The sequence below is a fragment of the Gobio gobio genome, assembly GCF_949357685.1.
Source record: "Gobio gobio genome assembly, chromosome: 9".
Classification (NCBI taxonomy): Eukaryota; Metazoa; Chordata; class Actinopteri; order Cypriniformes; family Gobionidae; genus Gobio; species Gobio gobio.
This window is the reverse complement of record NC_137115.1, coordinates 405929-429721: the sequence shown is the minus strand read 5'-3', so window position 1 is coordinate 429721 and position 23793 is coordinate 405929. Positions and strand designations below refer to the sequence as shown.

The window sequence follows — 23793 nt, the reverse complement described above, 5'->3', positions numbered from 1 at the left end:
GGATCATGGGACAGTCCTGCGGATCATGGGACAGTCCTGCGGATCATGGGACAGACCTGCGGATCATGGGACAGACCTGCGGATCATGGGACAGACCTGCGGATCATGGGACAGTCCTGCGGATCATGGGACAGACCTGCGGATCATGGGACAGACCTGCGGATCATGGGACAGACCTGCGGATCATGGGACAGTCCTGCGGATCATGGGACAGACCTGCGGATCATGGGACAGACCTGCTGATCATGGGACAGACCTGCGGATCATGGGACAGACCTGTGGATCATGGGACAGACCTGTGGATCATGGGACAGACCTGTGGATCATGGGACAGACCTGCTGATCATGGGACAGTCCTCCCTCGCTCTCAGAGAGTCTGGCAGTCTCATTCTGAACCAGGGACGGGTTTGGAGAGAAACAGAAACACAGCATTTTCTTGACAGAATCCACTACACAAAGGCATTAATTAACATAATCAATGAAGACGATGAACCGAAGATACTCTGTGCTGCTTTCACTATTTATCTGTCAGGTTTATACCATGTGGGCTCAGGTGAGTGAAATTCATTAAGTGTTTTATTAATAACAGAACCTACAATAGAACTGCTGCTTTGGAAAAGAAGTGCTTTGCTTTTGTGTAATTTTGATTTGTTAACCTGAAAAAGAGCAAAGATTAGGAGTTTAGTGTGATATTTACTGCAAGCCAACGGACAGACAAGAAGCAGTTCTGCAGAAATGATGGTAACTCAATCGCTTAAATCATGTTTCAGTACGAAGGGTTAAAGCTAAACGCGTGCACCTCACTGTATTTTGGTCACTCTTGTATTATTATAATACTGAATGAGATGATGGTAACAAATTATTCACAAGCTACTGTAAAAACTATCTTTCATTGTAAATGCATCTGAATTTGGAGAAAAGCTAACAGCAGGACTAGTCCAGTTTTTTCTTGAATGATGAAATATACCAAAATGAGTCAGTATATTCTTCTAGGTTCTTGTCTTTGAAATCGGGCATTATAAAATCTTGAATCAAAATTGCCGTGTGCCAGACTGTAGTCTTACTGTGAGACTGTTGCACATGTGTTTATCAGCACTAGTCCACACAAGCGCTCCATTCAGAGGGATCTGAGGAGAAACTGTTCCCTTAAAGAGAAGTTCACATGAACATCAGCGGCTCGTGTGTGTCCAACACTGTCTATCAGTCAGCCAGAGGTTTTTACAGGAAGCTCAAATATTTATTCTGCTTACATTAGTCCTGCCAGATGAAAACATCAACACAGAGCCCGTCCCCTCAGTAACAGCCAATGAGAGGGAAGAATCGTGACTGATGGATAAAGAATGAAATGTTCACATGAGTTTGTTGATTATCAAAATGAAATAAAAAATGCTTATGCTGCAGAACTCAAACAGAAGGATCTCAAAACAGCAAAAGTGTAGGTCTTGGTGGATATGATGAGGGAACTGTGTGCTATATCGTTATTAGACTAAAAAAGGAAAATGCCTTCTGGAATATGCAATAACAGAAATATTTTTACATCTGAGATGATTTTCCAGACCATGTTTTCAGATTTGTCATTACTCAATGTTTGCAGGCTCCTGTAATGAGAACCTGTCAATGAATCCACGAGAGAGGGTTGATGGAAATATAGAAGTACAGTTATTATCCATCCTTTGTTTGCTTTTTACAGTTTCCCGGCGACTAACCCACTGCAGACATACTACTAACTATGAGTAACTGTGCACCTCCATGTCAACTAGCAGTCATTAGAGTATTAGTAACTCTCTGGTTAACAGATATTCTACTGACTCACTTTGCAACATGTCAATTTATTCTAACTCAAACCCTAACCTAACAGTTTACTAACACTATTAGCATTGTAAGAGTGTTAAAGATAAAGCAGATTGGAGAATAAAAGCATGATATTATTGCGATATTTGACATTAAGCAGATCAATAGCCAAGATCATCAATTCCTTAATTTGAGCACATCTTAGTGTAAAGGATTTTTGCAGTTTGTGGAGGCGGATCTTTGCTGGAAGTTGATTCTGAGGGACTGAATGAAAGACAAAGCCTGAACCTGAACCTGTGTGTTCTTAGACAGAGATCTTTAAACACGAGGTGAAGAGTAAACGTTTCAATAATCTTATAATATTACTATATGCAGAATTACTGGAGTTAGTAACACATTCAGGAAAGGTTTTGGAGAGGTGGTGGTCCAGTGGGTTAAACCACTTAACTGATATGCAGAAGGTTGCTGGTTCTATCCCAGCGGTCACCACCAGTGTGTCCTTGAGCAAGGCACTTTACTCCACGTTGCTCCAGGGGGATTGTCCCTGTAATAAGTGCACTGTAAGTCGCTTTGGATAAAAGCGTCTGCCAAATGCGTAAATGTAAGGTTTTCCTGAATCCTTGATTAACCAGCTCTAGAGTTTGGCTTACACAGGCAAAATATTACAAACTAACATATGGTGAATCTGAACGCTTACACATTTCCATTTGATCTCAAGTGGTTATATATGATGCATAGGAATAAACATTGGCTTATTTGTCTGTTTAAGCGGGAGTAAAGTAGCCTGGATGCCAGCCGAACTTAGCCCCGCCCACAACATTTTTACTCGGGCAGTTCGGTCTGGAATTGATCGGTAGAGAAGTAATTATGCCCGAACAGAAACTGTTCGGACCAATGAAATCATCAGGACGGGCTTTAGACGATGATGGACAGATGAACAGTAGCGTAATCATCACGTCACCAAAGGCGCTTGGGTTGAGTTTGTTCTAATCCTAAACGGAGAACTTGTTCGTATAAGCGTTCACCTTTACTATTTCTCTCAGAAATGATGATGGTGTTGGTAAGTACTCTGTGTATCCTTAAATTATTTTTTTTACAACACCGGCAAAGATCGTACACTAATCTTGTTCTTCTAACGTTAGGCTACTTATTCCAGCGTGCGTGCAGGTACAGGGTTGCCAAGTTTTTACAACAAAACCCGCCCAATTGCTAACGTTCCTCAAAACTAGCCAAAAACAAGCCCAATAGCTTTCCAGGGGGGGGTCTCCGGGAAAAAGGGCATTTGGGGGGTAAAATATGTGTTATTTCGGCAGGGCTGGCAGCTAAAAATCGCATTCCTGGGTCTGTATATCCCATAATTGGGGTCGCTTCAACCCGTGGACATGGCAACACTGTGTGCAGTTGAGTTCTGTTGACATTTGACAACTAACGTTATGCGTCGCTCCGTTGCTCTGATTGGTTGTAGGTCTATCCAATTGAGATCTTTCCTGGTTCGGTTGAAACACGCCCCATAATCACAGCCCAACAGAGCAGCATCAGACTCATATTCTGACTAGAATTGAGTATGACGACGTCAGGCTAGGAGTAAAGTTCTTTGGGTCGTATCTTGTCTTGATGATGTTTCTTTGCTGCTGTGATAAGCTGAGGGCCGGTTCTGAGTCTGGTTCAGTGAGAGGTCTTGTGGATGCTTTATGAAATATAACCTCTGACCTGTTTTAGGCGCTACCGCCTGTTTTTACTGTACTGGAAGCTACTGTATGGATCTACACACACTATAGTGCCAGAAGTGTTGAGCCGCCTCCACATCCCTGAGCTCAGGTGTTCAACCCCTTCATGGCCACAGGTGTGTAACTCCAGCTCTAGTGCAGACGCTTCTACACACATCAGTGAGAGAATGGGCCGCTCTCAGGAGTGTGTGTGTGTGTGTGTGTGTGTGTGTGTGTGTGTTCGCTTCTACACACAGAGAGAGAATGGGCCGCTCTCAGGAGTGTGTGTGTGTGTGTGTGTGTGTGTGTGTGTGTTCGCTTCTACACACATTAGAGAGAGAATGGGCCGCTCTCAGGAGTGTGTGTGTGTGTGTGTGTGTGTGTGTGTTCGCTTCTACACACATTAGAGAGAGAATGGGCCGCTCTCAGGAGTGTGTGTGTGTGTGTGTGTGTTCGCTTCTACACACATTAGAGATAGAATGGGCCGCTCTCAGGAGTGTGTGTGTGGACAATTTCATGCTCCCAACTTTGTGGGCCCAGTTTGTGGACGGCCCCTTCCTGTCCCAGCATGACTGCTCCAGTGCTCAAAGCGTCTCCATAAAGACATGATGAGGAGTTTGGTGGAGGAACTGGAGTCCTGACCTCAACCCCATAGAACAGCTTTGGGATGAATTAGAGCGGAGACTGAGAGCCAGGCCTTCTCGTCCAACATCACAAATGAAGAATCCCCATAAACACACTCCTGAACCTTGAGGGCAGAAGAGCTGAAGAGCTGGAGCTGTTAGAGCTGAGACTCCAGATTAAACCCTACGGATTGAGAATGGGAAGCTCATGTGCAGGTGAAGGGGCGGCACAACACTTCTGGCAATATAGTGTGTCATGCAAATTCTGTTTTCTCAGGACTGTCCCAGTAAGCAAGACCTACAGAGCTCAATTCAACAGGCTCACAAACTGCTCTCATCACAGGAAGCTTCATACTTGCAGAGCCTTCGTTCTCTGAGGAAGAAACTGAACCTCCTGCATGACAGCATCACACGCCTGCCCGCTAAACAGAAGAACTGTGAGTAAACGACACGGAATAACACATGGCACACCGGCTTAACTTCACTTAACACAACTCTTAATGTAAAGTCTGTTTTGTAACCTTCACACAGTCTCTTGCCCTGAGCTGGACGCTCCGGCCAATGGCAGAAAGCTGGGCAAGGCTCTGCGGGCCGGCCATGAGGTGCACTTCCTCTGCGCTGAGGGCTACGAGCTGCTGGGCTCTGAGACCAGGCGCTGTAAGGACTCTCTCAGCTGGAGCGGTCAGCAGCCCGTCTGCAAAGGTGACAGAAACTGTGCTTTACTCTGTGTCTCTAAAGCCTTCTCGATCCCATCCGTCTCCTAAACCCCTGTTAGACTCAGAGGTGCAGGTGAGTAGATGTGGTCATGACCAGTCAAAGACAACAGAGGCATTCTGGAGGACCTGAAGGAGAACAGGATCTTATCAGAGCAGGGACCCTGTGTTAGCGAGTGCGGTCTACGGCCCTCTCACTCACCCAGAGCAATGAGACGCGAGTGTGTTCCGCGAGTGTGTTCTGCGAGTGTGTTCTGCGAGTGTGTTCTGCTGGTGTGTTCTGCGAGTGTGTTCTGCGAGTGTGTTCTGCGAGTGTGTTCTGCTGGTGTGTTCTGCGAGTGTGTTCTGCGAGTGTGTTCTGCTAGTGTGTTCTGCGAGTGTGTTCTGCTAGTGTGTTCTGCTGGTGTGTTCTGCGAGTGTGTTCTGCGAGTGTGTTCTGCGAGTGTGTTCTGCGAGTGTGTTCTGTGAGTGTGTTCTGCGAGTGTGTTCTGCGAGTGTGTTCTGCTAGTGTGTTCTGCGAGTGTGTTCTGTGAGTGTGTTCTGCGAGTGTGTTCTGCGGGTGTGTTCTGCTGGTGTGTTCTGCTAGTGTGTTCTGCGAGTGTGTTCTGCTAGTGTGTTCTGCGAGTGTGTTCTGTGAGTGTGTTCTGTGAGTGTGTTCTGCTGGTGTGTTCTGCGAGTGTGTTCTGCGAGTGTGTTCTGCGAGTGTGTTCTGTTAGTGTGTTCTGCGAGTGTGTTCTGCTAGTGTGTTCTTTGAGTGTGTTTTGTTAGTGTGTTCTGCTAGTGTGTTCTTTGAGTGTGTTCTGTTAGTGTGTTCTGCGAGTGTGTTCTGCTAGTGTGTTCTGCTGGTGTGTTCTGCGAGTGTGTTCTGCTAGTGTGTTCTGTGAGTGTGTTTTGCTGGTGTGTTCTGCGAGTGTGTTCTGCGAGTGTGTTCTGTGAGTGTGTTCTGCGAGTGTGTTCTGCGAGTGTGTTCTGCGAGTGTGTTCTGCTAGTGTGTTCTGTGAGTGTGTTCTGCTGGTGTGTTCTGCTAGTGTGTTCTGCGAGTGTGTTCTGCGAGTGTGTTCTGCGAGTGTGTTCTGCTAGTGTGTTCTGCGAGTGTGTTCTGCGAGTGTGTTCTGCGAGTGTGTTCTGCTAGTGTGTTCTGCTAGTGTGTTCTGCGAGTGTGTTCTGCTGGTGTGTTCTGCTGGTGTGTTCTGCTGGTGTGTTCTGCTGGTGTGTTCTGCGAGTGTGTTCTGCGAGTGTGTTCTGCGAGTGTGTTCTGCTGGTGTGTTCTGCTAGTGTGTTCTGCGAGTGTGTTCTGCGAGTGTGTTCTGCTAGTGTGTTCTGTGAGTGTGTTCTGCGAGTGTGTTCTGCGAGTGTGCTCTGCGAGTGCGAGTGTGTTCTGCGAGTGTGTTCTGCTAGTGTGTTCTGCGAGTGTGTTCTGCTAGTGTGTTCTGCTAGTGTGTTCTGCGAGTGTGTTCTGCTGGTGTGTTCTGCTGGTGTGTTCTGCGAGTGTGTTCTGCGAGTGTGTTCTGCGAGTGTGTTCTGCTAGTGTGTTCTGCGAGTGTGTTCTGCGAGTGTGTTCTGCGAGTGTGTTCTGCGAGTGTGTTCTGCTAGTGTGTTCTGCTGGTGTGTTCTGCGAGTGTGTTCTGCGAGTGTGTTCTGCGAGTGTGTTCTGCTAGTGTGTTCTGCTAGTGTGTTCTGCTGGTGTGTTCTGCTGGTGTGTTCTGCGAGTGTGTTCTGCTAGTGTGTTCTGCTGGTGTGTTCTGCGAGTGTGTTCTGCGAGTGTGTTCTGCGAGTGTGTTCTGCGAGTGTGTTCTGCTAGTGTGTTCTGCTAGTGTGTTCTGCTGGTGTGTTCTGCTGGTGTGTTCTGCGAGTGTGTTCTGCGAGTGTGTTCTGCGAGTGTGTTCTGCGAGTGTGTTCTGCGAGTGTGTTCTGTGAGTGTGTTCTGCTAGTGTGTTCTGCGAGTGTGTTCTGCTGGTGTGTTCTGCGAGTGTGTTCTGCGAGTGTGTTCTGCGAGTGTGTTCTGCTAGTGTGTTCTGCGAGTGTGTTCTGCTAGTGTGTTCTGCGAGTGTGTTCTGCGAGTGTGTTCTGCGAGTGTGTTCTGCGAGTGTGTTCTGCGAGTGTGTTCTGCTAGTGTGTTCTGTGAGTGTGTTTTGCTGGTGTGTTCTGCGAGTGTGTTCTGCGAGTGTGTTCTGCGAGTGTGTTCTGTGAGTGTGTTCTGCGAGTGTGTTCTGCGAGTGTGTTCTGCTAGTGTGTTCTGTGAGTGTGTTCTGCTGGTGTGTTCTGCGAGTGTGTTCCGTGAGTGTGTTCTGCTAGTGTAAGTGTGTTCTGCTGGTGTGTTCTGCGAGTGTGTTCCGCGAGTGTGTTCTGCTAGTGTAAGTGTGTTCTGCTGGTGTGTTCTGCTGGTGTGTTCTGCGAGTGTGTTCTGCGAGTGTGTTCTGCTAGTGTGTTCTGCGAGTGTGTTCTGCGAGTGTGTTCTGCGAGTGTGTTCTGCTAGTGTGTTCTGCGAGTGTGTTCCGCGAGTGTGTTCTGCGAGTGTGTTCTGCGAGTGTGTTCTGCTGGTGTGTTCTGCGAGTGTGTTCTGCGAGTGTGTTCTGCGGGTGTGTTCTGCTGGTGTGTTCTGCGAGTGTGTTCTGCGAGTGTGTTCTGCTAGTGTGTTCTGCGAGTGTGTTCTGCTAGTGTGTTCTGCGAGTGTGTTCTGTGAGTGTGTTCTGTGAGTGTGTTCTGCGAGTGTGTTCTGCGAGTGTGTTCTGCTAGTGTGTTCTGCGAGTGTGTTCTGTGAGTGTGTTCTGCGAGTGTGTTCTGCGGGTGTGTTCTGCTGGTGTGTTCTGCTAGTGTGTTCTGCGAGTGTGTTCTGCTAGTGTGTTCTGCGAGTGTGTTCTGTGAGTGTGTTCTGTGAGTGTGTTCTGCTGGTGTGTTCTGCGAGTGTGTTCTGCGAGTGTGTTCTGCGAGTGTGTTCTGTTAGTGTGTTCTGCGAGTGTGTTCTGCTAGTGTGTTCTTTGAGTGTGTTTTGCTAGTGTGTTCTGTGAGTGTGTTTTGCTGGTGTGTTCTGCGAGTGTGTTCTGCGAGTGTGTTCTGTGAGTGTGTTCTGCGAGTGTGTTCTGCGAGTGTGTTCTGCGAGTGTGTTCTGCGAGTGTGTTCTGCTAGTGTGTTCTGTGAGTGTGTTCTGCTGGTGTGTTCTGCTAGTGTGTTCTGCGAGTGTGTTCTGCGAGTGTGTTCTGCGAGTGTGTTCTGCTAGTGTGTTCTGCGAGTGTGTTCTGCGAGTGTGTTCTGCGAGTGTGTTCTGCTAGTGTGTTCTGCTAGTGTGTTCTGCTAGTGTGTTCTGCGAGTGTGTTCTGCTGGTGTGTTCTGCTGGTGTGTTCTGCGAGTGTGTTCTGCTGGTGTGTTCTGCGAGTGTGTTCTGCGAGTGTGTTCTGCGAGTGTGTTCTGCTGGTGTGTTCTGCTAGTGTGTTCTGCGAGTGTGTTCTGCGAGTGTGTTCTGCGAGTGTGTTCTGCTAGTGTGTTCTGTGAGTGTGTTCTGCGAGTGTGTTCTGCGAGTGTGCTCTGCGAGTGCGAGTGTGTTCTGCGAGTGTGTTCTGCTAGTGTGTTCTGCGAGTGTGTTCTGCTAGTGTGTTCTGCTAGTGTGTTCTGCGGGTGTGTTCTGCTGGTGTGTTCTGCTGGTGTGTTCTGCGAGTGTGTTCTGCGAGTGTGTTCTGCTAGTGTGTTCTGCGAGTGTGTTCTGCGAGTGTGTTCTGCGAGTGTGTTCTGCTAGTGTGTTCTGCTGGTGTGTTCTGCGAGTGTGTTCTGCGAGTGTGTTCTGCGAGTGTGTTCTGCTAGTGTGTTCTGCTGGTGTGTTCTGCTGGTGTGTTCTGCTGGTGTGTTCTGCGAGTGTGTTCTGCTAGTGTGTTCTGCTGGTGTGTTCTGCGAGTGTGTTCTGCGAGTGTGTTCTGCGAGTGTGTTCTGCTAGTGTGTTCTGCTGGTGTGTTCTGCTGGTGTGTTCTGCGAGTGTGTTCTGCGAGTGTGTTCTGCGAGTGTGTTCTGCGAGTGTGTTCTGTGAGTGTGTTCTGCTAGTGTGTTCTGCGAGTGTGTTCTGCTGGTGTGTTCTGCGAGTGTGTTCTGCGAGTGTGTTCTGCGAGTGTGTTCTGCGAGTGTGTTCTGCTAGTGTGTTCTGCGAGTGTGTTCTGCGAGTGTGTTCTGCGAGTGTGTTCTGCTAGTGTGTTCTGTGAGTGTGTTTTGCTGGTGTGTTCTGCGAGTGTGTTCTGCGAGTGTGTTCTGCGAGTGTGTTCTGTGAGTGTGTTCTGCGAGTGTGTTCTGCGAGTGTGTTCTGCGAGTGTGTTCTGCTAGTGTGTTCTGTGAGTGTGTTCTGCTGGTGTGTTCTGCGAGTGTGTTCTGCGAGTGTGTTCTGCGAGTGTGTTCTGCTAGTGTGTTCTGCTGGTGTGTTCTGCGAGTGTGTTCTGCGAGTGTGTTCTGCGAGTGTGTTCTGCTGGTGTGTTCTGCTGGTGTGTTCTGCTGGTGTGTTCTGCTGGTGTGTTCTGCGAGTGTGTTCTGCTAGTGTGTTCTGCTGGTGTGTTCTGCGAGTGTGTTCTGCGAGTGTGTTCTGCGAGTGTGTTCTGCTAGTGTGTTCTGCTGGTGTGTTCTGCTGGTGTGTTCTGCGAGTGTGTTCTGCGAGTGTGTTCTGCGAGTGTGTTCTGCGAGTGTGTTCTGTGAGTGTGTTCTGCTAGTGTGTTCTGCGAGTGTGTTCTGCTGGTGTGTTCTGCGAGTGTGTTCTGCGAGTGTGTTCTGCGAGTGTGTTCTGCGAGTGTGTTCTGCTAGTGTGTTCTGCGAGTGTGTTCTGCGAGTGTGTTCTGCGAGTGTGTTCTGCTAGTGTGTTCTGTGAGTGTGTTTTGCTGGTGTGTTCTGCGAGTGTGTTCTGCGAGTGTGTTCTGCGAGTGTGTTCTGTGAGTGTGTTCTGCGAGTGTGTTCTGCGAGTGTGTTCTGCGAGTGTGTTCTGCTAGTGTGTTCTGTGAGTGTGTTCTGCTGGTGTGTTCTGCGAGTGTGTTCCGCGAGTGTGTTCTGCTAGTGTAAGTGTGTTCTGCTGGTGTGTTCTGCGAGTGTGTTCCGCGAGTGTGTTCTGCTAGTGTAAGTGTGTTCTGCTGGTGTGTTCTGCTGGTGTGTTCTGCGAGTGTGTTCTGCGAGTGTGTTCTGCTAGTGTGTTCTGCGAGTGTGTTCTGCGAGTGTGTTCTGCGAGTGTGTTCTGCTAGTGTGTTCTGCGAGTGTGTTCTGCGAGTGTGTTCTGCGAGTGTGTTCTGCGAGTGTGTTCTGCTGGTGTGTTCTGCTGGTGTGTTCTGCGAGTGTGTTCTGCTAGTGTGTTCTGCTGGTGTGTTCTGCTAGTGTGTTCTGCTAGTGTGTTCTGCGAGTGTGTTCTGCGAGTGTGTTCTGCGGGTGTGTTCTGCTGGTGTGTTCTGCGAGTGTGTTCTGCTAGTGTGTTCTGCTGGTGTGTTCTGCTAGTGTGTTCTGCTAGTGTGTTCTGCGAGTGTGTTCTGCGAGTGTGTTCTGCGGGTGTGTTCTGCTGGTGTGTTCTGCGAGTGTGTTCTGCGAGTGGTGTTCTGCGAGTGTGTTCTGCGAGTGTGTTCTGCTAGTGTGTTCTGCGAGTGTGTTCTGCTAGTGTGTTCTGCTAGTGTGTTCTGCTAGTGTGTTCTGCTAGTGTGTTCTGCGAGTGTGTTCTGCGAGTGTGTTCTGCGGGTGTGTTCTGCTGGTGTGTTCTGCGAGTGTGTTCTGCGAGTGTGTTCTGCTAGTGTGTTCTGCGAGTGTGTTCTGCTGGTGTGTTCTGCGAGTGTGTTCTGCGAGTGTGTTCTGCTAGTGTGTTCTGCTGGTGTGTTCTGCTGGTGTGTTCTGCTAGTGTGTTCTGCTAGTGTGTTCTGCGAGTGTGTTCTGCTGGTGTGTTCTGCGAGTGTGTTCTGCGAGTGTGTTCTGCTAGTGTGTTCTGCGGGTGTGTTCTGCTGGTGTGTTCTGCTAGTGTGTTCTGCTGGTGTGTTCTGCTAGTGTGTTCTGCGAGTGTGTTCTGCTAGTGTGTTCTGCTGGTGTGTTCTGCGAGTGTGTTCTGCGAGTGTGTTCTGCTAGTGTGTTCTGCGAGTGTGTTCTGCTGGTGTGTTCTGCGAGTGTGTTCTGCGAGTGTGTTCTGCTAGTGTGTTCTGCGGGTGTGTTCTGCTGGTGTGTTCTGCTAGTGTGTTCTGCTGGTGTGTTCTGCTAGTGTGTTCTGCGAGTGTGTTCTGCTGGTGTGTTCTGCGAGTGTGTTCTGCGAGTGTGTTCTGCGAGTGTGTTCTGCTGGTGTGTTCTGCGAGTGTGTTCTGCGAGTGTGTTCTGCTGGTGTGTTCTGCTAGTGTGTTCTGCGAGTGTGTTCTGCTGGTGTGTTCTGCGAGTGTGTTCTGCGAGTGTGTTCTGCTGGTGTGTTCTGCGAGTGTGTTCTGCGAGTGTGTTCTGCTAGTGTGTTCTGCGAGTGTGTTCTGCTGGTGTGTTCTGCTAGTGTGTTCTGCGAGTGTGTTCTGCTGGTGTGTTCTGCGAGTGTGTTCTGCTGGTGTGTTCTGCTAGTGTGTTCTGCGAGTGTGTTCTGCTGGTGTGTTCTGCGAGTGTGTTCTGCTGGTGTGTTCTGCGAGTGTGTTCTGCTGGTGTGTTCTGCTAGTGTGTTCTGCGAGTGTGTTCTGCTGGTGTGTTCTGCGAGTGTGTTCTGCTAGTGTGTTCTGCGAGTGTGTTCTGCTGGTGTGTTCTGCGAGTGTGTTCTGCGAGTGTGTTCTGCGAGTGTGTTCTGCTGGTGTGTTCTGCGAGTGTGTTCTGCTGGTGTGTTCTGCTAGTGTGTTCTGCGAGTGTGTTCTGCTAGTGTGTTCTGCGAGTGTGTTCTGCTGGTGTGTTCTGCTAGTGTGTTCTGCGAGTGTGTTCTGCTGGTGTGTTCTGCGAGTGTGTTCTGCGAGTGTGTTCTGCGAGTGTGTTCTGCTGGTGTGTTCTGCGAGTGTGTTCTGCAAGTGTGTTCTGCTAGTGTGTTCTGCTAGTGTGTTCTGCTAGTGTCAGCTGACACAGTTCTCATGTTCACGTCCAGCTCCTCGTGTTTAATCTCAGACACTCTGCTCATCTGTTCAGCCACGGGCGTCTGAACACCAGCTGTGATCAGGAGAATTGCTGGAGCTGCTATTGGAGGAACTGAACACCACTGACCAACACACACACACACACACACCTGCTCTAAAGTCACACACACACATGTTGGGTTTTCATGTTTTATGGGGACTTTCCATAGGCGTAATGGTTTTTATACCATACATACCGTATATTCTATCCCCTTACACTGCCCCTGCCCCTAAACCTACCCATCACACACACACACACACACACACACACACACACACACACACACACACACACACACACACACACACACACACACACACACACACACACACACACACACTGCCCCTGCCCCTAAACCTACCCATCACAGGAGACTGTGCAGTTCACTTTCTGTGAAAAAAAACTCATTCTGTGTGATTTATAAGCATTTTGAAAAGTGAGGACATGGGGAACGTCCTCATATTTCACCCTCTTTTTGTCATACCCATGTCATTATACACATTTGTGTCCTGATATTTCACGAAAACATGCCCACACACACACACACACACACACACACACACACACACACACACACACACACACACACACACACACACACACACACACACACACACACACACACACACACACACACACACACACACACACACACACACACACACACACACACACACTGCCCCTGCCCCTAAAGCTACTCATCACACACACACACACACACACACACACTGCCCCTGCCCCTAAACCTACCCATCACACACACACACACACACACACACACACACACACACACACACACACACACACACACACACACACACACACACACACACACACACACACACACACACACACACACACTGCCCCTGCCCCTAAACCTACCCATCACACACACACACACACACACACACACACACACACACACACACACACACACACACTCACACACACACACACACACACACACACACACACACACACACACACACACACACACACTGCCCCTGCCCCTAAACCTACCCATCACACACACACACACACACACACACACACACACACTCACACACACACACACACACACACACTCACACACACACACACACACACACACACACACACACACACACACACTGCCCCTGCCCCTAAACCTAGCCCTCACAGGAGACTGTGCAGTTCACTTTCTGTGAAAAAAACCTAATTCTGTGATTTATAAGCATTTTGAAAAGTGAGGACATGGGGAACGTCCTCATATTTCACCCTCTTTTTGTAATACCCATGTCATTATACACATTTGTGTCCTGATATTTCACAAAAACATGCCCACACACACAGACACACACACACACTCTGATTATTACACACACACACACACACACACACACTCTGATTATCACACACACACGGTACAGCAGCAAACACACACACACACACACACTCTCACATACTGACACACACACACTCTGATTATTTGCTCCTCTGACTCTCTCTCCTCTCTCAGAGATCGATGAGTGTGTTTCGTCCCCCTGTGCCAATGGAGGATCCTGCAGGGATGAGGTCGACGGGTTCAGCTGCTCCTGTGCCAGGGGCTGGGCCGGCCCATCCTGCCAGTCTCCGACACCCACAGGTCGGTCTGCTTTTGATCAGAAGCTTTTAGGAGCTCATTTACCAGATCAAAGTATACAAGTCTGTACTGCACCTCGGATGAACACACACACACAGATACACACAGATACAGATACACACAGATACACACACACACACACACACACACACACACACACACAGTTTTAGTAAAGTTGTTTGCGTATTCTTGAACACTTTTAACATCATTCTATTGGACGTTATTAAACGTTATTTCATAACCCCTCCTGCTGGAACCTTAGACATCTAACAGTCGTCCTGCTCCTGAACTCTGCCTCTCTCTCTTCAGTGTTAGTGGATGTGATGAGTCCGTCCCCTGGGGGCTCCTCGGCTCTGTCCCGCCAGCCCAAATGCAGTCGGACTCAGGGCACGACCCGCTGCACCTGTGACCCGGGATACACCATCTCCGGTCGCGAGAACATCTGCACAGGTACAGCTCTCCAGCGCTCACTGTCCCCACACACACTCAACGAAGACACACTCACTGTTTATCAGCTAATCAGCTAAAGCCACCCGAGCAGGTCCAGCTCTAAACTCAGCTAAAGCCACCCGAGCTGGTCCAGCTCTAAACTCAGCTAAAGCCACCCGAGCTGGTCCAGCTCTAAACTCAGCTAAAGCCACCCGAGCTGGTCCAGCTCTAAACTCAGCTAAAGCCACCCGAGCTGGTCCAGCTCTAAACTCAGCTAAAGCCACCCGAGCTGGTCCAGCTCTAAACTCAGCTAAAGCCACCCGAGCTGGTCCAGCTCTAAACTCAGCTAAAGCCACCCGAGCTGGTCCAGCTCTAAACTCAGCTAAAGCCACCCGGGCTGGTCCAGCTCTAAACTCAGCTAAAGCCACCCGAGCTGGTCCAGCTCTAAACTCAGCTAAAGCCACCCGGGCTGGTCCAGCTCTAAACTCAGCTAAAGCCACCCGGGCTGGTCCAGCTCTAAACTCAGCTAAAGCCACCCGGGCTGGTCCAGCTCTAAACTCAGCTAAAGCCACCCGAGCTGGTCCAGCTCTAAACTCAGCTAAAGCCACCCGGGCTGGTCCAGCTCTAAACTCAGCTAAAGCCACCCGAGCTGGTCCAGCTCTAAACTCAGCTAAAGCCACCCGGGCTGGTCCAGCTCTAAACTCAGCTAAAGCCACCCGAGCTGGTCCAGCTCTAAACTCAGCTAAAGCCACCCGAGCTGGTCCAGCTCTAAACTCAGCTAAAGCCACCCGAGCTGGTCCAGCTCTAAACTCAGCTAAAGCCACCCGAGCTGGTCCAGCTCTAAACTCAGCTAAAGCCACCCGAGCTGGTCCAGCTCTAAACTCAGCTAAAGCCACCCGGGCTGGTCCAGCTCTAAACTCAGCTAAAGCCACTCGAGCAGGTCCAGCTCTAAACTCAGCTAAAGCCACCCGAGCTGGTCCAGCTCTAAACTCAGCTAAAGCCACCCGAGCAGGTCCAGCTCTAAACTCAGCTAAAGCCACTCGAGCAGGTCCAGCTCTAAACTCAGCTAAAGCCACCCGAGCTGGTCCAGCTCTAAACTCAGCTAAAGCCACCCGAGCAGGTCCAGCTCTAAACTCAGCTAAAGCCACCCGAGCTGGTCCAGCTCTAAACTCAGCTAAAGCCACCCGGGCTGGTCCAGCTCTAAACTCAGCTAAAGCCACTCGAGCAGGTCCAGCTCTAAACTCACCTAAAGCCACCCGGGCTGGTCCAGCTCTAAACTCAGCTAAAGCCACCCGAGCTGGTCCAGCTCTAAACTCAGCTAAAGCCACCCGGGCTGGTCCAGCTCTAAACTCAGCTAAAGCCACCCGAGCTGGTCCAGCTCTAAACTCAGCTAAAGCCACCCGAGCTGGTCCAGCTCTAAACTCAGCTAAAGCCACCAGAGCTGGTCCAGCTCTAAACTCAGCTAAAGCCACCCGGGCTGGTCCAGCTCTAAACTCAGCTAAAGCCACCCGAGCAGGTCCAGCTCTAAACTCAGCTAAAGCCACCCGAGCAGGTCCAGCTCTAAACTCAGCTAAAGCCACCCGAGCTGGTCCAGCTCTAAACTCAGCTAAAGCCACCCGAGCAGGTCCAGCTCTAAACTCAGCTAAAGCCACCCGAGCAGGTCCAGCTCTAAACTCAGCTAAAGCCACCCGAGCAGGTCCAGCTCTAAACTCAGCTAAAGCCACCCGAGCTGGTCCAGCTCTAAACTCAGCTAAAGCCACCCGAGCTGGTCCAGCTCTAAACTCAGCTAAAGCCACCCGAGCAGGTCCAGCTCTAAACTCAGCTAAAGCCACTCGAGCAGGTCCAGCTCTAAACTCACCTAAAGCCACCCGGGCTGGTCCAGCTCTAAACTCAGCTAAAGCCACCCGAGCTGGTCCAGCTCTAAACTCAGCTAAAGCCACCCGGGCTGGTCCAGCTCTAAACTCAGCTAAAGCCACCCGAGCAGGTCCAGCTCTAAACTCAGCTAAAGCCACCCGGGCTGGTCCAGCTCTAAACTCAGCTAAAGCCACCCGAGCTGGTCCAGCTCTAAACTCAGCTAAAGCCACCCGAGCTGGTCCAGCTCTAAACTCAGCTAAAGCCACTCGAGCAGGTCCAGCTCTAAACTCAGCTAAAGCCACCCGAGCTGGTCCAGCTCTAAACTCAGCTAAAGCCACCCGAGCTGGTCCAGCTCTAAACTCAGCTAAAGCCACCCGGGCTGGTCCAGCTCTAAACTCAGCTAAAGCCACCCGAGCTGGTCCAGCTCTAAACTCAGCTAAAGCCACCCGGGCTGGTCCAGCTCTAAACTCAGCTAAAGCCACCCGGGCTGGTCCAGCTCTAAACTCAGCTAAAGCCACCCGAGCTGGTCCAGCTCTAAACTCAGCTAAAGCCACCCGAGCTGGTCCAGCTCTAAACTCAGCTAAAGCCACCCGAGCTGGTCCAGCTCTAAACTCAGCTAAAGCCACTCGAGCAGGTCCAGCTCTAAACTCAGCTAAAGCCACCCGAGCTGGTCCAGCTCTAAACTCAGCTAAAGCCACCCGAGCTGGTCCAGCTCTAAACTCAGCTAAAGCCACCCGGGCTGGTCCAGCTCTAAACTCAGCTAAAGCCACCCGAGCTGGTCCAGCTCTAAACTCAGCTAAAGCCACCCGGGCTGGTCCAGCTCTAAACTCAGCTAAAGCCACCCGGGCTGGTCCAGCTCTAAACTCAGCTAAAGCCACCCGAGCTGGTCCAGCTCTAAACTCAGCTAAAGCCACCCGAGCTGGTCCAGCTCTAAACTCAGCTAAAGCCACCCGAGCTGGTCCAGCTCTAAACTCAGCTAAAGCCACCCGGGCTGGTCCAGCTCTAAACTCAGCTAAAGCCACCCGGGCTGGTCCAGCTCTAAACTCAGCTAAAGCCACCCGGGCTGGTCCAGCTCTAAACTCAGCTAAAGCCACCCGGGCTGGTCCAGCTCTAAACTCAGCTAAAGCCACCCGAGCTGGTCCAGCTCTAAACTCAGCTAAAGCCACCCGAGCTGGTCCAGCTCTAAACTCAGCTAAAGCCACTCGAGCAGGTCCAGCTCTAAACTCAGCTAAAGCCACCCGAGCTGGTCCAGCTCTAAACTCAGCTAAAGCCACCCGGGCTGGTCCAGCTCTAAACTCAGCTAAAGCCACCCGGGCTGGTCCAGCTCTAAACTCAGCTAAAGCCACCCGGGCTGGTCCAGCTCTAAACTCAGCTAAAGCCACCCGAGCTGGTCCAGCTCTAAACTCAGCTAAAGCCACCCGAGCTGGTCCAGCTCTAAACTCAGCTAAAGCCACCCGAGCTGGTCCAGCTCTAAACTCAGCTAAAGCCACCCGAGCTGGTCCAGCTCTAAACTCAGCTAAAGCCACTCGAGCAGGTCCAGCTCTAAACTCAGCTAAAGCCACCCGAGCTGGTCCAGCTCTAAACTCAGCTAAAGCCACCCGAGCTGGTCCAGCTCTAAACTCAGCTAAAGCCACTCGAGCAGGTCCAGCTCTAAACTCACCTAAAGCCACCCGGGCTGGTCCAGCTCTAAACTCAGCTAAAGCCACTCGAGCAGGTCCAGCTCTAATCTCAGCTAAAGCCACCCGAGCTGGTCCAGCTCTAAACTCAGCTAAAGCCACTCGAGCAGGTCCAGCTCTAAACTCAGCTAAAGCCACCCGGGCTGGTCCAGCTCTAAACTCAGCTAAAGCCACCCGGGCTGGTCCAGCTCTAAACTCAGCTAAAGCCACCCGAGCTGGTCCAGCTCTAAACTCAGCTAAAGCCACCCGAGCTGGTCCAGCTCTAAACTCAGCTAAAGCCACCCGGGCTGGTCCAGCTCTAAACTCAGCTAAAGCCACCCGGGCTGGTCCAGCTCTAAACTCAGCTAAAGCCACCCGGGCTGGTCCAGCTCTAAACTCAGCTAAAGCCACCCGGGCTGGTCCAGCTCTAAACTCAGCTAAAGCCACTCGAGCAGGTCCAGCTCTAAACTCAGCTAAAGCCACCCGGGCTGGTCCAGCTCTAAACTCAGCTAAAGCCACCCGGGCTGGTCCAGCTCTAAACTCAGCTAAAGCCACCCGGGCTGGTCCAGCTCTAAACTCAGCTAAAGCCACCCGAGCTGGTCCAGCTCTAAACTCAGCTAAAGCCACCCGAGCTGGTCCAGCTCTAAACTCAGCTAAAGCCACCCGGGCTGGTCCAGCTCTAAACTCAGCTAAAGCCACTCGAGCAGGTCCAGCTCTAAACTCAGCTAAAGCCACCCGAGCTGGTCCAGCTCTAAACTCAGCTAAAGCCACCCGAGCTGGTCCAGCTCTAAACTCAGCTAAAGCCACCCGGGCTGGTCCAGCTCTAAACTCAGCTAAAGCCACCCGAGCTGGTCCAGCTCTAAACTCAGCTAAAGCCACCCGGGCTGGTCCAGCTCTAAACTCAGCTAAAGCCACCCGGGCTGGTCCAGCTCTAAACTCAGCTAAAGCCACCCGAGCTGGTCCAGCTCTAAACTCAGCTAAAGCCACCCGAGCTGGTCCAGCTCTAAACTCAGCTAAAGCCACCCGAGCTGGTCCAGCTCTAAACTCAGCTAAAGCCACTCGAGCAGGTCCAGCTCTAAACTCAGCTAAAGCCACCCGAGCTGGTCCAGCTCTAAACTCAGCTAAAGCCACCCGAGCTGGTCCAGCTCTAAACTCAGCTAAAGCCACCCGGGCTGGTCCAGCTCTAAACTCAGCTAAAGCCACCCGAGCTGGTCCAGCTCTAAACTCAGCTAAAGCCACCCGGGCTGGTCCAGCTCTAAACTCAGCTAAAGCCACCCGGGCTGGTCCAGCTCTAAACTCAGCTAAAGCCACCCGAGCTGGTCCAGCTCTAAACTCAGCTAAAGCCACCCGAGCTGGTCCAGCTCTAAACTCAGCTAAAGCCACCCGAGCTGGTCCAGCTCTAAACTCAGCTAAAGCCACCCGGGCTGGTCCAGCTCTAAACTCAGCTAAAGCCACCCGGGCTGGTCCAGCTCTAAACTCAGCTAAAGCCACCCGGGCTGGTCCAGCTCTAAACTCAGCTAAAGCCACCCGAGCTGGTCCAGCTCTAAACTCAGCTAAAGCCACCCGAGCTGGTCCAGCTCTAAACTCAGCTAAAGCCACTCGAGCAGGTCCAGCTCTAAACTCAGCTAAAGCCACCCGAGCTGGTCCAGCTCTAAACTCAGCTAAAGCCACCCGGGCTGGTCCAGCTCTAAACTCAGCTAAAGCCACCCGGGCTGGTCCAGCTCTAAACTCAGCTAAAGCCACCCGGGCTGGTCCAGCTCTAAACTCAGCTAAAGCCACCCGAGCTGGTCCAGCTCTAAACTCAGCTAAAGCCACCCGAGCTGGTCCAGCTCTAAACTCAGCTAAAGCCACCCGAGCTGGTCCAGCTCTAAACTCAGCTAAAGCCACCCGAGCTGGTCCAGCTCTAAACTCAGCTAAAGCCACTCGAGCAGGTCCAGCTCTAAACTCAGCTAAAGCCACCCGGGCTGGTCCAGCTCTAAACTCAGCTAAAGCCACCCGGGCTGGTCCAGCTCTAAACTCAGCTAAAGCCACCCGAGCTGGTCCAGCTCTAAACTCAGCTAAAGCCACCCGAGCTGGTCCAGCTCTAAACTCAGCTAAAGCCACCCGGGCTGGTCCAGCTCTAAACTCAGCTAAAGCCACCCGGGCTGGTCCAGCTCTAAACTCAGCTAAAGCCACCCGGGCTGGTCCAGCTCTAAACTCAGCTAAAGCCACCCGGGCTGGTCCAGCTCTAAACTCAGCTAAAGCCACTCGAGCAGGTCCAGCTCTAAACTCAGCTAAAGCCACCCGGGCTGGTCCAGCTCTAAACTCAGCTAAAGCCACCCGGGCTGGTCCAGCTCTAAACTCAGCTAAAGCCACCCGGGCTGGTCCAGCTCTAAACTCAGCTAAAGCCACCCGGGCTGGTCCAGCTCTAAACTCAGCTAAAGCCACCCGAGCTGGTCCAGCTCTAAACTCAGCTAAAGCCACCCGAGCTGGTCCAGCTCTAAACTCAGCTAAAGCCACCCGGGCTGGTCCAGCTCTAAACTCAGCTAAAGCCACCCGAGCTGGTCCAGCTCTAAACTCAGCTAAAGCCACCCGAGCTGGTCCAGCTCTAAACTCAGCTAAAGCCACCCGAGCTGGTCCAGCTCTAAACTCAGCTAAAGCCACCCGGGCTGGTCCAGCTCTAAACTCAGCTAAAGCCACCCGGGCTGGTCCAGCTCTAAACTCAGCTAAAGCCACCCGAGCTGGTCCAGCTCTAAACTCAGCTAAAGCCACCCGGGCAGGTCCAGCTCTAAACTCAGCTAAAGCCACCCGAGCTGGTCCAGCTCTAAACTCAGCTAAAGCCACCCGGGCAGGTCCAGCTCTAAACTCAGCTAAAGGGATCGCTCGGCCTGTTCTTCTTCTTCTCTGAAATTAATCCCAGTTTTGAGTTCTAAACACACTCGAACTCATGAGACTTTGCTCACGCGTCAGAAGTGGCGAAGGATGTGGGCTTCAGAATCAGGAGTGGCAAAATGGCTCGATAGCGCCACCTACAAAACTTTAACTAAGCGCCGTTCAGCTGTTTCACGTACGAGTGTGTAACTCGGCACACACACGTAAAATCTCAACACCCACAGAAAGACCCTGGCAGCCAAATCTGAAACCCAACAGGAAGTGACATATTTAGAATTTTCTATGCAGATGTTTTGCAGTTTTCTGCATTTCCAGACGTTGTACTTTAACAAACTCCTCCCAGAGATTTAATCAGATCATCCTCATGTTTGGTCCGTCTAATCTAAAGGCCTTAGCGATGTTAAATTGTGAAGATCTTGAGTTTTCGCTGAAGGGCGTGTCCGTGCCGGTCTGAGGTTTCGCTGTGACACAGGAAGCTGTTGTAACTCAAGCATATAATGTCTGATCTGCCCCAAACTCCACATGTTTGATAAGTGTCTCTACAGCTGCTGGTCATATTAGAATATCATCAAAAAGTTGATTTATTTCACTTATTCCATTTAAAAAGTGAAACTTGTATATTATTCTACACTTCTACACTTTTTTCTAGCACATCTTTTCCTTCCCTTCGCCTCTCTATGAATGTGCTTGGACACAGAGCTCTGAGAACAGCCAGCCTCTTCTGCAATGGCCTTTTGTGTCTTGTCCTCCTTGTGCAAGGGGTCAAAGGTCGTCTTTTGGACAGCTGTCAGGTCAGCTTCTTCCCCATGATTGTGTGGCCTACAGAACTAGACTGAGAGACCATTTAAAGGCCTTCGCAGGTGTTTTGAGTTCATCAGCTGATTAGAGTGTCTTCAATATTCAACCTTTTCACAATATTCTCATTTTCTGAGATACTGAATTTGGGATTTTCCTTAGTTGTCAGTTATAATCATCAAAATTAAAAGAAATAAACATTTGAAATATATCAGTCTGTGTGTAATAAATGAATACAATATACAAGTTTCACTTTTTGAATGGTGAAATAAATCAACTTTTTGATGATATTCTAATGATATGACCAGCACCTGTATATGATCGACCCCTGCAGCTTTAATTCCTGCTGTTTCTGTGTTTTCCCAGACATTGATGAGTGTAAACTGTTCCATGGTGGGCAGGCGGGCCGTCTGTGTGTGTATGCGTGTGTTAACACGGCTGGAGGTTACCGGTGCACCTGCCCCGCCGGATACGACCTGACCCGCGACGGACGCAACTGCAAAGGTCATTCATTAATAGCAAAAGATGGGAAACACTAGAGTCTGGAGTGGATCCTGATCCTGTTGTTTGACCTCCAGATGTGGACGAGTGTGTCTCCAGGCAGAGCGACTGCACGCGCGGCCAGCTGTGCATCAACACCTATGGGGGCTTCCAGTGCGTCACAGTGGACTGTCCACCGATCCGGGACGCCACCTATGCCCAAACCTCCCCGACGTAAGCACACACACACAGCATCTTCACCTTAAGGGATAGTTCACCCAAAAATGAAGATTAGCCCATCATTTCCTCACCCTCAAGTTATCCGAGGTGTGTGTGACATTCTTCTTTCAGACGAATAAAATCTGAGTTATATTACAAAAGTCCAGGCTAATCCAAGCATTAGAATTGGATTTATAGTTGCTCTGTTTTTGAAGTCCATAAAAAGTGCATCTGTGCGTCATATAACTGCTCCAGCGGCTCTGGTGTGTTAATAAAGGCCTTCTGAAGCGAATCCACGCGTTTGTGTAAATGAAAAATATCCATATTTAAAACTTTATCAAGTAGAGTTCCAGCCGATGGATTTCCTTGGAAAAGTGTTGAATGTTGAAAGTGAAACTCCAGATGTGTGTGTGACGTCATGACGAGCGGAGCGGAGCGTTAGTCTTTCCATCGGGAACTTTACACACTTTCTCCAGAAACTGAACAGGGAAGGCGGAGGCCGAAAGTTTACTTGATAAAGTTTTAAATATGGATATTTTTCTTACACAAACGCGTGGATTCGCTTCAGAAGGCCTTTATTAACACCCCAGAGCCGCTGGAGCAGTTATATGACGCACAGATGCACTTCTTAGGGACTTCAAAAGCAGAGCAACTATAAATCAAATTCTAATGCTTGGATTAGCCTGGACCAGTGTTAGGCATAACGCATTACAAGTAACTTGACTTACATAATAATATTACTTTTCCACATTAGTTTGACTGACAGCTCTCCTGTCCTCATGTTGAGAGTTAGTGCAGAGGTGTGTGTGTGTGTGTGTGTGTGTGTGTGTGTGTGTGTGTGTGTGTGTGTGTGTGTGTGTGTGTGTGTGTGTGTGTGTGTGTGTGTGTGTGTGTGTGTGTGTGTGTGTGTGTGTGTGTGTGAACAGGAGGGTTATTGTAGTTCTAGACTAAATGTGAGCATTTATTCATCTCACTTGCACAATAAAGATTCTGTCCTCCTCAAAATGAATAAAATCAGTCAAATGCAAAATCAGAATACTATGCAAACCTCCAATAATTAAATGTTAAATAAAACTATTTTTATGCATAATCTACCTTTATATTTAATTGACCAATGTCTTGCTGCTGACGTTTGATGATGAAAATACTAGATTTTTTGTTTTTATTGGTAAAGCTTTTTTCTCCTGCATCTATTCCTCCATTATCCAGAGCTGCGCCCTCTAGTGTTCATGAGGGAATCTGCATCTCTACCTCAGCCTGGGGATTATTATTTACATTATTTACATTATTTACATTATTTACATTTTTTGGTATGAAGAGGTCTTTACCATTGCACATAAATATAACTTTTTTGTTTTAAATAAAAACAAGCCCAGCCCAGGTGAGAAAAAGTAACGCAAAAGTAACGTAATGCATTACTTTTCTTAAAAAGTAACTAAGTAACTCAATTAGTTACTTTTCAAGGGAGTAACACAATATTGTAATGCATTACTTCTCAGAGTAACTTTCCCCAACACTGGCCTGGACTTTTGTAATATAAATCAGAAGAATGTCACACACACCTCGGATGGCTTGAGGGAGGGGAAATGATGGGCTAATCTTCATGTTTGGGTGAACGATCCCTTTAAAGCCCAACACAAAGATCGTGTGCTTCCCCTGAGCAGGCGCTGTGAGAGGAGCCGGTGCCCGGCGGACAGCAGGACCTGCTCTCAGGAGCCCATCTCAGTGTCCCAGCATCAGCTGTCGCTGGTGTCCCGCCTCTCCGGCCCGCGGGTCGTGTTCCGCATGTCTGCGCTGAGGACGATGGGGGACACGCTGCGCTTCGCTCTGCTGGGACGCGGCCGGCGGTTCTTCAGCCTTCAGCGCTCCGGCCCACACACGGCCCAACTCCTGCTGACCAGTCCTGTACTGGGTCCCAACACACTGGACCTGCAGCTGGAGATGAGCGAGCTGGACCGCGGAGAAGTGCTGGGACGCCAC

General features: G+C 50.1%; 1 protein-coding gene across 1 annotated transcript in view; it reads left to right on the top strand.

Moving 5' to 3' along the window:
• Window positions 1-478: 478 nt before the first annotated feature.
• The window catches only part of LOC307131568 (fibulin-7), a gene marked incomplete at both ends in the record, with an annotated part of 23357 nt that continues 42 nt past the window's right edge, over window positions 479-23793 (top strand). The window contains 8 exons of the mRNA XM_079825281.1: window positions 479-553; window positions 4398-4557; window positions 4652-4822; window positions 13388-13513; window positions 13820-13960; window positions 21481-21618; window positions 21693-21828; window positions 23478-23793. The exon at window positions 23478-23793 is cut by the window's right edge and continues 42 nt beyond it. Coding sequence (XP_079681407.1) covers window positions 479-553; window positions 4398-4557; window positions 4652-4822; window positions 13388-13513; window positions 13820-13960; window positions 21481-21618; window positions 21693-21828; window positions 23478-23793 — 1263 coding nt within the window. The remainder of the gene's footprint in view (window positions 554-4397; window positions 4558-4651; window positions 4823-13387; window positions 13514-13819; window positions 13961-21480; window positions 21619-21692; window positions 21829-23477) is intronic.